This window comes from Manis javanica, chromosome 15 (genome assembly GCF_040802235.1).
Source record: "Manis javanica isolate MJ-LG chromosome 15, MJ_LKY, whole genome shotgun sequence".
NCBI classification, from domain to species: Eukaryota; Metazoa; Chordata; class Mammalia; order Pholidota; family Manidae; genus Manis; species Manis javanica.
Window position 1 is genome coordinate 67,730,178 of NC_133170.1, and position 16,431 is coordinate 67,746,608.

Here is a 16,431-nt window from a genome sequence, read left to right on the forward strand (position 1 = left end):
CCTATCCATTTTAAACTACAAATTTCCTGTCTCATCACTCAGCTAAGCCTGCCTCTAAGAACCTTTCTCTCAACCACTGCTAACAGCTGCCGCAAATAAGGGGCAACAGCTCCAAAGAGTAAATGTTTCAGGGAAACTGATTGTGAAGAATGCTTTTTGCATCTGAGGCTCTGACTTTCCTTCTTGACATCTGAGAGAAGGGAACATTATGCCCTGAGAATGTGTACAGGACCAAGGGAAGGGAAAAACGCTGCGAGGAAGTGACATACATTGGTAGAATGCAACAAAACACCCCCTCCCAGGTGGTAGGCCACAAGATGAGGTGAGGTGCCGCACATGTGACATCCAGGCCTAAGTGCAGCACGCAGAGCTCCAAACCGCGACCTGAGAATCACATTGTAATGAACTGTATCCCTCCAACAGTCAGACTTCTTTAAGTCAGACTCTATTACACTAATTAGGAATCTAACCTGAGATGAGGCTACTAACATTCCCCAAAGCCCGGACCTGGGTATTCCCTGAAGCTAGCAAACTTGAGCTTCTGGACCCTCACTCAGGCACCTTCTGAGGCCAGAAGGGGCCTGGGCCACTTTTTATTCTTAATTATGTACCTTTTACTTTAAAGAGAGCCCACAAAATCAAATATATATCACATCCCACACACCTGGACCTGCCCATATGTGAAAGCCAGGAACAACGTCATCTTATAAGACCCTCATTGTCTGGATGTGTTTTCTCCATGTCCCCTGCACCCAGCCCATGTCTGGTGGCAGCAGGACATGCTACATGTATGTGCTCTGAAAAAATGAAGAGCAAATACACTAAACACCTTTCTCTCTGTGCAAGGCACACCTGTGGGGCACACAGAAATGACTGAGATTTGGGTAAGTTCTGAGGGCACACTTGGTCACCAGGCTGCAGGATGTCACAGGAGGTGTCACTCAGATGACCCATGCTTGGGTTCATATGCACAGAGAATTATGTGAAATGTTAAAAATACTGACATGACCAATTGGTAGACAATGTACCAGTTAGTTATGTCACCGTCATCTAATCATTTGAGTAGAAATGTTTAGGGACCTTCCCCAAATATCATTGAGTGGACAGAGGACAGACTCTGATTTGAATCCCAGCTCTCACCCTTAAAAATTCAGGGCAAGTTGTGGAGAAATTGGAACCTTCATACACTGCTGGTAGGGATATAAAGTGATACAGCTGCTTTGGAAAACAGTATGGTGATTCCTCAAATGGTTAAACATAGTTACCATATGACCCAGCAATTCCACTCCTAGATCTATATCCAAGAGAAATGAAATATGTCCACACAGAAACCTATACATGAAAGTTCAGAATAGCCAAAAAGCAGAGACAACCTGAATGTCCAACAACTGATGACTGGGTAAACAAAATGTGGTGTATCTCTACAATAGACACGATTCAGCCATAAAGATGAATACAGTACTGACATACGCTACAGCACAGATGTACCTTGAAAATATTATGCTAAGTGAAAGAAGCCAAACTTAGAAAGTCACATATTACATGATTCCACATATATAAAATATCTAGAATAGACAAATCCATAGCAATAGAAAGTAGATTGGTAGTTTGTCAAGGGTGGGGCAGAAGGCTGGGGGAGGGAAGGAAGGGAATGGGGAGTGACTGTTGATAGGTATGGGATTTCTTTTTGGGGTAATGAAAATGTTCTTATTAGACAGTGATGATTCACAGTTTTGTGGATATAGTAGAAACTACTGAAAAGGTGTAAAATTCATGTATGTGAATTGTATCTTAATTCACATTATAAACAAGTTAAAAAAAAAAACCAAAATACCCAAGGTCAAGCTAGTCAACCTCTATGTGCCTTAGGTTCCTCACCATAAAATAGGGACAATGACAACACCATTGACCTTGAAGAATGAGGGGGTTATGGGTGACATCCCCAAGGGTGGCCAAAAATCTACCTGGAACTTTTGATTCCCCCAAAACTTAACTACTAATAGCCTACTGTTGACCAGAAGCCTTACCGATAATATATGATTGATTAACATATTTTGTACGTTATATGTATTTATACTATAATCTTACAAGAAAGTAAGCTAGAGAAAATGTTTCTTCAAATTGTTGTAAATCTCAAAAAGAAAAATTCCAAATATTTATTGAAAAAAATCCACTTATAAGTGGACCTGTGCAGTTCACACCTATATTGTTCCAGGGTCAACTGTACTTAACCCCATAAGACTGTGGAAAGCCTTAAATAAGCCTTTTAATATATATATATAAAACACTCAGTTTCTGGCACATAGTAGGAGCTATATTATTATCTCACATTGTTAAACCTATCTAACAATTTCATAAAATTAGTATTTTTCTCCTAATTGAAAAGTTTTCTTCTAATTAAAAAGTATTACATATTCACAGTGCAAATTTTCAAACATTTAGACATACATAGAGCAGAAAATCTACCTATAACTCTACATTGCCACAGCCTTTATCACAAGATACTCGAGGGTAACAGTTTGGTACATATGACTCAAGAATTTCTTTTATATATATTCTGATATATATAATTATAATTTTATAAGAAAATGTATTCATGCTTATTTGGAAATTTGCTTTAGTTCTTATTATGTCTTGGAGCTGTTTCCATGTTACTACACAGGGAGCTATCTTTCCCTTTTTTTCTTTTCTAAAAGCAGCATCCTGTTTCAGTGTACTGACAGGCCATCATTTACCTAATCCCCTATTAATGGACATCTGGATTTCCATTTTTAAAAAACATTTTCAAGCAAGACATTCTTTTACTTATGTCTTAGCATACTGTGTGAGTACTTCTGTGGGCTACATTCCTAGAAGTCAGAAGATACAGTCAAATTTAATAGAGGGTAACAAATTGCTCTCCCAAAAGGTCACCCCGATTTATACTTGCCCCAGCAGCCAGTGAGAGTGCCTGCTCTCTATGCCCTTGCCAATTCCAGGCACTATCGATCATTTTTATCTTTGCTAATCTGATTTGTGAAGAATGTCCTGTTTTCATTTGCATCTTTGATACGCTAGAGAGCATCTGCTCACAGGTTTATTGGTCTTTTTCTGTGCATTGCCTTTTCATGTTCTTTTGAATATTTTAAAATGCATTTTAAAATTCTTTTGGATTTGTTATGAAAAGGCAATACTTTCCCCCTTAAGTTGTGGTTATGAGGCTTTATTATTCCTGTAACTTAAAAGATGCTTTATGCACAGGGCTTTTACTCTGGAATGATGGAAATGTTTCAGTCCTAGACAGAGGTGATGGTTGCACAACGTTGTGAATAGACTAGAGGTTACTGAATTGTTTCCTTTAAAATAATTTCATGTTATGTGAATTTTACCATGATAAATTTCACCTTATTTGTTTTAAAAGATGCTTTATGCTAGTTTCTGACTGATCTTTAATAGGAAAAACTCCTAACTGTATGCCCTAGGTCTCTGGTTAGTAACTGTTAGCAGGAACTAAGAGCCCCAATCTACCTGCTCAGCAAACTCAGATTTTCTCAGGACTGGGCATATCTATGAGATATTCTTTGTCCAAAAAATTTGTGTCCATTACAGATGATGCATGAAGACACCAAGATCTTCTTAAAACTCCTTTTTATGTATTTCTTTCAATGTCTCCTTCCCAGTGTTTTACTAGTTTAAAAATTTTTGCTCAATTTCTCTCCTGTTCCTGCCAAATGGCATGGTATTTCTCAGTCATTTTTCCTTGTGCCCTCAGGAACTGTTTAAAAAAAAAATCCTGGGTGACCCTGGCCTTTTGAGGACCTATCTTACTGAGATACACTTCAAAAAAAATGATCTTCCTCAAGGGTGGGGCCAGCTGCTGTTGGACAGTTTTCTAACTGCCTCTTTGCAGGTTGGATCACAAAGTACCCACGCGGCAGCCAACAGGTGGAAAGAGGCTGCCCTCTGGAGCTGACTAGGCAGGATCCCAAATCCAGGGCTGTATCAGGGCCCCGTAGTGCCAAGTAGAGGACAGAGTCAGAGCTAGACTCAAGGGTCAAGGGTCAGGCTGGCTGCCTGACCAAGCTTTCTGACCTTGGGCAAGTTTCATCGTCTCTCTGAACCTTGAAGTATAATACTTTGCGGGGTTGATGAGGATAAAATGGGATGCTCAGTGCACGCACAGAGACAGTGGACCATAATCAGCATTTATCTTGAGGAGCAAGCCCTGGGGCCACCCCACAGATATAGACCTATCTCAGGATAAGGGGCTGCAGCTCTAAGATGCTAAACTTTGGATGCCCTAGGCATGGCCCTCTGGCCTCTTCTCTACCTTTCCCCTTTGGAATCTTCTCATTTCATGGCACTAAAACACCACGTGCTCTTGACCTCAAATGTGAATCTCCAGCCAATCTTTCCCAGGAACTCCTCTCCCCAACCAAAATCAAATTCCCTGAGACAGAAACTTTGTTTTGTTCTCATCCCGGCCTTCAGCACCTAGAACAGTGCCTGGCTCATGTAGGGGCTCAGTAAATACTTAAGTAAACACACGAATGCTACCAGGTGAACTTAAAAACTCCTTTAAGAACCAACAGTAAGATAAATTCAAACAATCAGTAGTATTCAAGTAAGAACACCTGTTTTTATTCATTAGGGAAAACAGTTGATTTTTTTAGAGCATCAGCCACTTACTAGCTCCTTCAGTGATTCTCAGGCACTGAGCCCTTGGGTACCTTATCTCTGTGCAGTGCTGGGCTCAGAAGCAAGGGCTCTGGGCTTGAATCCTGCCTCTGGCACTTCCTAGCCATGTGACATTGGGTGAGAATTACTAACCTTATCTGTGCCTCAGTTTCCTCTTCTGCAAAGTAAGTGATAGTAATAGTGGCCAAGCTGCTTGCAGGTCCTTAAATTGTGACTTGAAACAAGCCAAAAGCTGTGAAGTTGTTTCATGTACATCAGTGGGAAGCTCCAGTGCTTACCTGCACATTTTTGTGGTAGAATTAAAAAGTTTTACTTTGTAGCCACTGTTGCAAACTAGCAGGAAGAGTTCCTTGGTGAGTGGGGGATACCAGACCATACAGGTGGGGTAGCTGCCCTGGTCAGTTCGGTGAATGTCCAGGACTTCCAAGTGGTCTTTGCAGCTCTTGAGAAGATTATATTCAATCTACAGGGGATTCCAGATGGACATACATGAGGACTGAGCAAAATGAAATCAAACCAACAAGCCTATTCTGGAGGAGACAGTATCAGGCCTCCTAAGAGAAGACTTGGCCTAGACCCTTACACTTAGTAAGCTACCATTACAGAGTATTCCTTACGAGCAAAGACGATGAGCAAAGTGCTCTAAAACCATGATGCCATTTAATTCTCACAACTCCCCTCCAAAGCAGTACTCTTGTACCCATTTTACAGATGAGAAAACAGATGTTCAGAGAGGTTTAGTGATTGCTCAAGGTCACACAGTCAAGAAGTGGCAGGGTGCGAATTCAAATTTTGGTCCAACTGATTCCAAAACCTGAATTCTTACAATTAAGTTGTACTGCTTATCCCATTGTTTTGGGAACACTTTGAGGAACTAATTCAAACCTAAATCCTAGCACTTGACAGTCACAAATTAGCAGCCTGCTGAATTTCACCCATAGAAGGTTTTAGTGGCCTGACAAGGATGGACAGATGGATGGACAGATAGAATAAAGGAAGGAAAGGGAGATAAGGATGGAAGAGGGGTGGGGGAGGGAAAGAAAGATGGAGGGAGAAAGTTTAGATAGATAGATAGATAGATAGATAGATAGATAGATAGATAGATAGATAGATAGATAGATAGATAGATAGACAGACAGACAGACAGACAGACAGACAGATAGATAGATAGATAGATAGATAGATAGATAGATAGATAGATAGATAGATAGATAGATAGATGATAGACAGGCAGACAGTCAGACAGGCAAAGATCTGATAAAGACATAGAAAGTTGAAAATAACCGAAGTCAAAAATGCATTTAATACGCCTAACCTACTGATGATCGCAGCTTAACCTAGCTTATTTTAAATGCACTCAGAACACCTACAGAGGCCTGCAGTTGGGCAAAATCAGCTAACACGGAGCCTATTTGATAGTAAGGCGCCAAATAGCTCGTTTAATATACTGAATGCTGTACTGAAAGTGAAAACCAGAACAGCCATATAGATACAGGACAGCTGTCGTCATGCCGGTGGTTGATCCTCCGGGTCAGTGACTGACTGGGAGCCTCGGCTCACTGCCCTGCCCAGCATCACAGAGGGGATCGGACCACATGTCACTAGCCCAGGAAAAGATACAAATCAAACTTCCAAGCATGGTTTCTAGTGAATGTGTATTACTTTCCCACCATCATGAAGTAAAAAATTCTACATGAAGTAGAACCATAGTTAAGTTGGGGACCATCTGCACATAGATTGGTTGACTTTGAATCCTTTTGTCTGGATGGTGTGACATTGCTACCATTCCCTCTTATCTCACATACTCTAACAGTTGTCATATTTAGGTGACAGCCTGGCCCCGACCTCTGAACACACAGAAAGTGTCAGGAGTGTTGGCTTTTCAGATGTACACTGAGAGTTGAGGGTGGCTGAGTTGCCCAGGCTGTGGGGAACACCACTGCCCTGATGCCTGCCATGCCTCCTCCCAGAAGCCTCTTCACTTAGGACACAAGTCCCCATACCACATCACAGCACATGAAGGCATAGAATGGACCCTGAGAGGCTTACACCACCTTACTGCACATTCATTTCCCCTAGCAAACACACAGACTGTGGGCCCAGTTCTGTGCCAGACATGAGGGACGGAACAAGAATGAGACAAACATAGTCCTGGAAGCCAGGTAAACAGACACTATACGGCTCACCAGGAGTCTGTCTCTTCCAAGGCTCAGCAGCCTAGGCTCATTGCTGTCCAGATGGACCCCAAACAGGAGACTTCGAATGCTTTTGCGATGAGAACGAAGCCTTGCCAGGTATTCCCAGACCCTTTGTCCATTTTTTACTTTCACCATGTAAACGGCCACAGTAAAATTTACATCCTGAATATGAGCAAAAGACTAGAAGTCATTCCTTTTTAAATTTGGACTTAAAAATGTTCATCTTGTTTTCATATTAATTTTGCCTTTAGAATACTTTATCCAAAAAGGAATCTTAGTCTATCAGAACAATTAGTAAAATAATACCCATTTTACAGATGAGAAACTAAGGTTAAAGACAGATGGCTCACAAAGGTAGTGGGGGAGAATATTTATCTGACACTATGGTCTTTCTCTCCTTCCTAGTACCCACCTCATGTTCTGTGGAAACTGAAATGCTGACTTTTTTTGCCTTTGTCCTTCCTTCTCTTTATCTAGTTACACAAAATTAAAAAGGTATAATTTTTTAAAAAGCGTAAATGCTGAGAGTGAAATGGGTCAGAGAGTGAGAGAGACCAGCCTGAGGGGACAGGGGGCATCTCAATCCATGTCCTGATGGATGGGACCCCTGAGGGCTGGCTTTGGGCCTCCCAAAGTGTTGTGTGCACAGCCCAGAGGAGAGGCTGCACCCCGGTGGAGGTGGAGAGCAGAGGTTTAGTGAAGCCCGCTGCTACCGCCATCCCCAGCATCGAGGCAGGATGAGCACACTGCAGACCACGAGAGCCGGCAGCGAGCACAGCGGGGAGGTCTGAGAAAGTCTTCACTGAGATGAAGAGCCCTAGTCACACCGGGAGGAACAGAGTGCAGAACACTGGTGGAAGACTTTGCTTTGAGATAAATGAGAATGTCATCTTGTCAAAAATCAAAGGGAAAGATTAAAGAATGGATGCAGGGAAAAGGTTCCAAAAAACTAACAAACCAAAGTGAACCGTCAAGTAGCAGAATCCGAGTTTGGAAGTGCCAGGCCCTGGTCTTGTTCTCAGGCCAAAGTCCTTTCCCACCCCTCCCCTTTCTCTTTTAAAAGCAGCTTGAGTGAGATGTAATTCACATACCATACAATTCAGCCATTTTAAGGGAGTAATTCACTAGTTTTTGGCATTTTCACAGACCTGGCATCCATAACCACAATTTCAGAGCATTTTCATGACCCCAGAAGAAAGCCCACACCCTCAGCAGTCTCTCCCATTTCCAGCAGCCTGTCTTTTGGTTTCAAATAAGGTTGCTAACCACTGGGCATACTCAGTGACAATACTTACAGCAGTTGCCATATACTGGGAGTCATGGGAGAAGCTGATATGTGTCACATTGGTTCTGGAATATTTGAAAGGCTCTGGGATTTCATTTTCTAAGGACATTGCATCAAGAATATAAACTGTCCCCTCTGTGAAGCCAGCTCCAAGAAGGGCCCCTAAAATCACAAGCCAGAGAACAGTGATGGAAAGGGACTTCATCATTCAAGAAACATCAACTCCATGCCAGGCCTTGTTGCGGGTGCCAAGGAGACAGCAATGAACATGACAGACAAGGTCCCTATAAGGAGCAATAAACTGAAACGCCTTATACCCTGGCATGAGTGCTCAGATACTCCTAAGCACAGAGGGCCACAGGATCCAGAGGGAGGAGGTGTCTCATGTAGGCTGGTCGGGGGAGTGGGTCAAGGCAAACTTCCAGGAGCTGTTTCAGCCAAGGGCATAACCATCTGGGTCTGTTTTCAATTTGGAACCTAATTAGATAATAAAATGAAAATACCTTCGGGATTGTACGTCAGACTCTGGACTCCACACCCCTTCTCAAAGACCCTGCTGAAAAGGTACTTTTTCTTTTCATAATCCCACACTTTGATCATCCCACAGAAACTCCCGATGGCGATGAGGGGTTGATATGGGTGGCAGGAGATGGCACAAATGGCATCCTTGGGCTCTACAAATATCTTCTCAAGCTTGGTCCCATCTATCGTTAAGTGGTACACTGTTGCATCAGATGTTCCAATGATAAAATTCCTGTTTGTCAAGGAGAGACCAAACAGTATCAGTGTTTGCAGGGAACGGGACTTTCCAGCTATTCTGCTTCTAATTGCACATGAAACGCCTCTGTCATTGGTAATTTAGTGACATTATTAACCCAACATCTCCAAAAATATACCACCAATACCCAACAGCCTCCATCTGCAAGTAAAAAAGCCCACATTTCTACATGTAAATTGAGTCATTAAGTATGCAGATGGACAGTCAGTCGTACAATTAGCTAATCTGCACATGCAAATATTCATTTGTGTATGCAAATATGGAGTTTGGTGCACACATACAGATGTGCCTGCAAATACTGCAAGGGTAATTAAGCAGACTCACAGATAATTCAGTCTTGAAATGTTATGGCTATTAATTATCGGATGCCTTTTACGGCAGTGCTAGGACAAACTCAGCTTTCAGAAGAGACCAACCTACAGTGAAGACTCCCGACACAGCAGTGATTCAAGCTCAGGGATAAGCCCTTCCCAGCTTCCAGTTATTAAAGGTTCCTAATACGAAAGCGATGTTTCATTTTTTTGAAGTGATTAAATAGTGATTATAATCAGCTAAGGGGAGTCATCTGCCAGCCAGGTAAAGGACTAACCAGAAGGCCATTCACACTGTCCCACTGCGTATAAGCTAAAAGAAGACATCGATTCTTTTTTGACCATTCAGATGATGAGATTCATTAACAACTTACCTAACAATAAAAAGGTCACCTTTTAAAGTGCAGTCTGGAGGATAGTTTGATTTTTCAGTAGGAGGAGATGCCGGGGTCTTTGAAAAGGACAGGGTTCTTATGGAGCCCAGATTGAAGTGACTGTACCAGTTAGCAATGGACAGGGTGTGATCATAAAACTTAATGTTACCCTTAAGGTCACCTGTGACAATAAAGCTGGAATGGAGAATAACATCAACTGGTTAAATAGCAGTAAGCACCAGCTACTGAACACCCGATCACACAGCAGGCTCTGGCCCCCAAGTATTGTAAAGTATTTTGTTTAATACTGCCCTATCAGGCTGATTTTACTTTACCCCACTTTACATCTAGGCAGTTAAGGCCCAGAGAAGTTATGAAATTTGCTTAAGGCCTGAGATTGACAGATTTAGCCAAAAAAATTCAGGATGCCCAATTAAATCTGAATTTCAGATAAACAATGAGTAATCTTTTAGTATAAGTATGTTCCAAATATTGCATTGGATATACTTATACCTGGCAACCCTATCTGGGCCATGTGGCTAGGCAATACAAGGACCCAGGTGTAACTAACACAAAGTCTGTGCTCTGAGTCTATTCTTGCCTGCCCTCCAAGATCAGCCACCTGCAATGGCAGTGGGCAGTGACTGACATTCTCTTCCATAAGACTACAGATGACAACAGAGTCCATCTACCAGCCTCTGAAATCACACAGGCTGGCACTGGGACACAAGGCACTGAGAGGAAGGTGCTGCTGTTAGAGTAACTGTAAAACACTCTCCAGGCATCACAGCCAAAAGCAATGTCGCGTGACAAAATGGCTTTTATTTCCAGTCCTAGATTCATCCCAAATGGGCTTGTTTTTTAAGCCTCTGACATAATTCTAATCACAGGGGGAGCAAGAGGATGAATTTCCTCTTATATATGCAAAGTAATTAAAAGAGGTTTCTGATTAATAAGCAAAGCAGGTGGGCTGAGTAATTGGCTAGAACATCTTTTACTGCCCTCTGCTGGACAGAAGTGGCAAAACGTTTTCAGAGGCCTTTTCCTCCTGGCTCCCTGGTCCTAGCTGGGTTTTCTCTCACACAGGGAGAAAGAAACAGAGGCCTGTTATTCACGGAGTTCTATCCCACAACTATTAAAATATGATTGCATCATCAATTGCAAACTTACGACTGTCTTTTCACACTACTGAATGAGGATGACAACTTGAATTTCTCTTCATAAAGCCATACCAGAACATCACTGTTCCCCTGAGATAAAAGGAAGGAAAAGGAAAGCCCATAGGCTTTTGGCAAGCAGATAACAGGGACTACACACATAGGGTTAGGGTCCTTGTCATTAGGCAGTTTTCTCCACCACTTGTGGGAACACCTGTAGCACACTAATAATGATTATTTTACCAAGAGTTCTCCTTGCCAGCCATTGTGGTGAGTTTTACATGCCTGTTTCACTAAGTTCTTGTAAAATCAAATCACTCCGAGATAGATAGCATTATAATATCCATTTTACAGATGGAAAAATGGAGGCTCAGCAAAAGTTAAGTCCCTTGCCTAAGGTCACTCAGCAAGCAAGGGATGCCTCTTCAGATGCATGTGTACACCTTTCTGTCTGAGGAAGAGGCTTTTAATGATCACCTGATTCACAAATCAAAGAGTGAACTTTATAATATTCTCTTGTATATCAACTTTTTATAATGGGTATGTGTATTTTGTAATAAGAAAAAAACAATATAGCTATTAACATTGTTTTCTTAAAGTATATTAAATTTAGGGTGCACAGTAAGTCTGATTAGTGCAGAAGAAAAAGATCAGTTTTTGTTTCACTAACACAAAGGGATTTTTAAAAGTAATACATGCTCATGATTTAAACAAAAAGCTAACAACATTAGTACAAATGAGATTCCAACAAGAAGTAAATCCACCCCCATCCTTGATCTCAGTTCTCTGTTCTTTTCCTCAGAAGAAATAGTTAACTTCCTCCACGTTCCTAGTTAATTGTGGCTTTCCCCAGAAATATTCTATGCATATACAAATACAGGTATACATACAAAAGGATTTTTAAGTACTTTTAAAAATTAAGTTCATTACCGATCAACTGTAGTAAGCACAGTGATGCCCTCTTCCTGCAAATGAACCAGTTTACAAGGTTTGATAGAGGGAAAGAACACAGAGGTAGAGGCAGATGATAGTGGGTGGTGTATGTCCCAGACAACCAGCTTCCCTTCCATTGTTGCAGAGAGTATTTGTGTTAAATTCAAATGGAAAACAGACTGGCTGAATTTTCCCACGAGCTTGTTGAATGTCTGCAGTTTAAAAGACAGATTACAGTTTATAAGTTATCATTGGTAATAAATATAAAACAGCATTTATCAAAATGACTTTTTTATAATATTACATTAAAATACAATAGGAAAAAAAGCTTTTAAAAATCACTGAAAAAATTCCTCCCCCATGGATTGCCATGGTGCAGGCAGCTCTGAGCCTCTGAAGGTTTGCTAAGAGCAAGTGAAGGGTTATGTACTGTGTTAATTAAACTGTTTGCTTAAAGCAAGTGAAAGAGTGATTAATCACTGTATATACCTGTTCAACTTCACTTATTGAGATTTCAGAGACTGATAAAGAAACTAATGTCTGTTGCAAGCAAAAGCATGCTCTAGTTGTAAAATATAATAATTCTTCCAGTCCCCTTTTGATCATAAATTATTTTCCTATCAGTAGAAATTAAGCACTATATGCACAGAAATGCCCCTAAGACTCCTTATTAAATGTGTGCTATGTAAAATAAGGCACTAGGTCACCTTTCTTAGACAATGTCTTAGAGATGAAGGATGGACAGAACCCACAGCAGTGAGTGAAGCCCCTCAGTGAATGTTTAGCAAATGAATAAAAGAAACTCAGCAATCTGTCATATGATATGGCAAGTCTGCTGCCCAATTCTCTAATTATGCAGAGAAGATCCTAGGGTTTACCTCTTCTGACTTGAACACAAGAGGGTCAATAAAATAATAATCATTCAAGAAAAAGCATCAAGTCCTTTCTGAGAGCAGCATGGTGCACTGTGAAGCATTTTATCACAAGGCCATCGATCCTCATCGTAAGTAGGTTCTGTATTTGCAAATTTGTCTACTTGCCAAAATTTATCTGTAACCCCCAAATCAATCCTCAGGGCACTTTAATGATCATTTGCATGTGCAGAGTGGTGGAAAATTTGACTCGCCCTACATGCACATTCCCTGCTAAGGGCAAGCAAGGCAACGCTCTGCTCCGCCTTTTTGTTTCTGAACTGAGATTGTAAACAGGGATCCTTTACGTAGCCTGTTTAGTGTCATGATCTTCACACTTTGCGGTTGCTTTTTGTTGGCTCTTTTAATATTTAAATTTACCCCCCAAAATAGTGCTGAAATGCTGTCTAATGGTCCTGAGCACAGTAAGGCTGTGATGAGCCTTACAGGGAATATACTTGTGTTAAATAAGCTTTGTCAAGGCATGAGTTCCAGTGAGTCCAATGTTACTGAATCAATATTACATATTATATGGTGTCATTAAACAGAAACATAAATAAAACAAGGTTTTGTGTCTATCAGTTGATGAAAATGTTATGACCAGAGGCTGGCAAGAACCTATTCCTGTATTTGTCCCAGAGCAATGGTTCAGTATTCCCTAGTTGAGTCCTGAAGAGAGTTTTTGGAACATAACTGCCACCAATACTGAGAATTGACTGTATTTATTTTTTGATACTTTGATTTATGGAAAAGAGTTTCCAGAAAGAATAACCTTTCCTTATATCCGTCTCATCTTTTTTCTTCTTTTGACATGCCCTCTCAAAAAATACATTTCTATAAGTCATACCAACAATGAAGAAAGGGAACAGAAATTTATATAGCGTGCTCACTGAGGGCAGATTACATGGGTATCAACACAGAAAATGCTGCAGGAGATGGGGCTTGTGTTCCACCTCAGGGGCAATAGCTGGAGGTAAGCAGGCAAGATAAACTATTTGCTCCAACACCTGGTTCACCACCTTTCTGTTGGCACACAAACAACTGAACACCCAATATCATTGTTTATTACTCTGAAAACTGAGCATCTTAAAAGGGATCTACTCCTGTTCAACTACTTTCTTTGTATCACTCCAAATTAATTTTCATTCTTTGTCATATGCACCCATACATTATAAAAGCGATCTTTTTGGGGGATATTTTCTCATGGTGATGAAATTTCTTTTCCATAACATTTATTCTGAACAATAGTTCCATTATTTTCAACTAACAATTCAGTATGGCAAAGGACTCAAGTAAAATTCAAATTATCTTCCAAAGGTTTAATATCAAAACATATAAAGCATAGCCCAAAGTGACTAAGCTTACACATACATATTTATTCTCCACAAAATGTGACACATAAAAATGCAGCAGGCATACTTACTTTTTCTGTTAAAAGTGGAGCACTGTAAACAACTATATCTTCCTCTTCATGCTGATAAGTACAGATGAAAAAAAACACTAATTAAAAAGAGACCTGATTTTCAAAAAAGAACTACACACAACAAAATCAAAACAAATGCATCTAAACAGGGCCAGAGCTTTGTAATTTCTAGAGGAGCAAGAACCTGCTGCCTCTAGGAATATCTAAAAACATTCTGAAAGAAAAGCAAATACTTAAAAAATGCCACAAATATTGTGACTTTAAATGGTAGTTAATGCACAAATCTGAATTTTACATTTGTAAGGACTTAAAGCTGTAACAAATACCTGAAGTAATGCCTATCGCTGAAAATCAGCAATTCAGTGTTTTTATTTTGCATTTTTTTAAATGCTTAATTTTTTTACTAAAGTATCATTGACATACAATCTTATGTTGGTTTTTGTTTTGCATTTTTTATTGAGGTAGAACTCACATAATTTAAAGTTCACCATTAACCATTTTATAGTGTACAATTCAGAGATACTTAGTATATTAACAACACTGTGCAACCATCATCTCTATCTAGTTCCGGGACACTTTTATCACCCTAAAAGGAAGCCCACAACCATTAAGCAGTCACACCCCAAGCCCCTCCTCCTGCCCCTCACAGGATTTACCTGTTCTGGACATTTCATATCAATGGAATCATACACTATGTGGCTTCTTTCACTTAGCATCATATTTTCAAGGTTCATCCACATTGTTGTGTGTGTCAGGGCTTCATTCCCTTTCATAGTTAAATAATATTCCATTGCATAAATAGACTACATCTTGTGTAGTTGATGGACATTTGGTTTTGTTTCTACCTTTTGGTTATGGCCAATAACACTACTGCTATGAACATTTGTGGTAAGTCCTTGTTTGAATGGCTGTTTTCAATTCTTTCAAGTATATATCTAGGAATTGCTGGGTCATATGATCATTTTATGGTTACTTTTAATGTTTCTTTGGCTTGTGATTTTGTCCTCTGTCAGTATACACATCACTGATCTGTTTGCTAATTATTTTCTAAAAGGAAATAAAGTCCAAGGTGTTGAAAAACCCTATATTTTAGACCTGTTAAATATATTCAAATAAGTAGTTGACTTATTACCTAAAAAATTAAATGAAATTTAAATTATCTGCTTCTGATTCAATAGGTTAATTTCCAGGTATACAAAAAAAATACTATAATTAAATCAAAACATTTTAAATACATTTATGGCTTCCTAAGTAGATACTATATTGTTACATTGCTAAAACACCTGTATTAGAGGAATGAACATATACATGATCAGAACATATCAAAATATTTCTACTTACCCACAGATAATATATTGCCTGTGTTTTACTATTGCTCACGAATTCTTTATTATTTGTTGGATTAAAAGTAAGGTAGTTCTGAAATATAAAGCATTGAAATACATATTAATAAGCTAATTAAGCTAAAGTTTAAAATTAAATAACATTTTTATTATAATAAATGAGTAGGAATATAAAACAGAAAATATATGGCATTTTATAAGCAATAAGAATATGATTTAAATACTAGGTGTTAAAATTAATGGTCTCAAGTGTGTTCACTTTCTTATTTAGTATTATTTATCATAATTCATCATACATAATTTGGAATAAGCAAAAGTAAACCAGTATTCACCAATAACCTTTACTCTGTATCCTTTTAGGCAAAGACTGCTGCATACACATTTCTAAATTGGACAGGGCCACAAGGTAACTTGGAATGAGTACAAAACATCAGAAGGGGCTTCTGACTCCTGCCAAGATGGTGAATAGCATGGGTTGCCTGGCTCCCTTCCCAAATATCAACCCTTCAGAAACTGAGGGAAACATGAAATGCAGTGACTAAACAATAACAACAACAAAAAGTGAGAAATCCCTGGAGAGACATAAGCATACATTTTGAATTAGTATGTGTAAGGGAGGTGGGTGGTTGCAGCTGGAGATGAAGGGCTTCGGGGGGGACGCTGAGGGACAGGCTTGAGAAGGGCTTCCTAACTTCATTCCTGCCATTTCCACCCCATCTCCTATTCCTGCCTCAGTTCAGGAATATAAACTACCAATGCCAATGTCTAAGAATACATACAGACACATCATCAAAAAACTTCTAAAAACCAAGAGAAAACCTTAAAAGAAGCCAGACAGGGAAAAGAAAGGCACATAACTTTCAAATGAGGGAAACTAAGACTGATCATTGACTTCTCAACAGAAATGATGTAAGACTGAAGATAATGCAGTATCTTCAAGGTACTGAAAGATGATAACTACCAACCTAGAATTCTATACTCAGGGAAAATATCCTTCAGAAACAAACCAAGAGATAAGCATGTATCCCTACAAAGACTTGG

At 39.8% G+C, this 16,431-nt stretch overlaps 1 protein-coding gene across 7 annotated transcripts in view; it reads right to left on the reverse strand.

The window, feature by feature from the left end:
* Positions 1-16,431, reverse strand: part of CFAP251 (cilia and flagella associated protein 251) — a 60,603-nt gene that overhangs the window by 21,820 nt on the left and 22,352 nt on the right. For 5 of the 7 annotated variants that reach the window (XR_012125841.1, XR_012125842.1, XM_073223569.1 and 2 more), the window contains exons 8-15: positions 15,389-15,466; positions 14,048-14,098; positions 11,711-11,925; positions 9,624-9,818; positions 8,664-8,914; positions 8,171-8,322; positions 6,864-7,037; positions 4,956-5,140 (exon numbers count right to left, since the gene is read on the reverse strand). Coding sequence is in view for 5 of the 7 variants with exons in the window: in XM_073223569.1 (XP_073079670.1) it covers positions 4,956-5,140; positions 6,864-7,037; positions 8,171-8,322; positions 8,664-8,914; positions 9,624-9,818; positions 11,711-11,925; positions 14,048-14,098; positions 15,389-15,466 (1,301 nt within the window). In the remaining 2 variants the exon portion in view is untranslated. The remainder of the gene's footprint in view (positions 1-4,955; positions 5,141-6,863; positions 7,038-8,170; positions 8,323-8,663; positions 8,915-9,623; positions 9,819-11,710; positions 11,926-14,047; positions 14,099-15,388; positions 15,467-16,431) is intronic. The other 2 variants (XM_073223570.1, XM_073223571.1) reach the window with 2 other exon arrangements.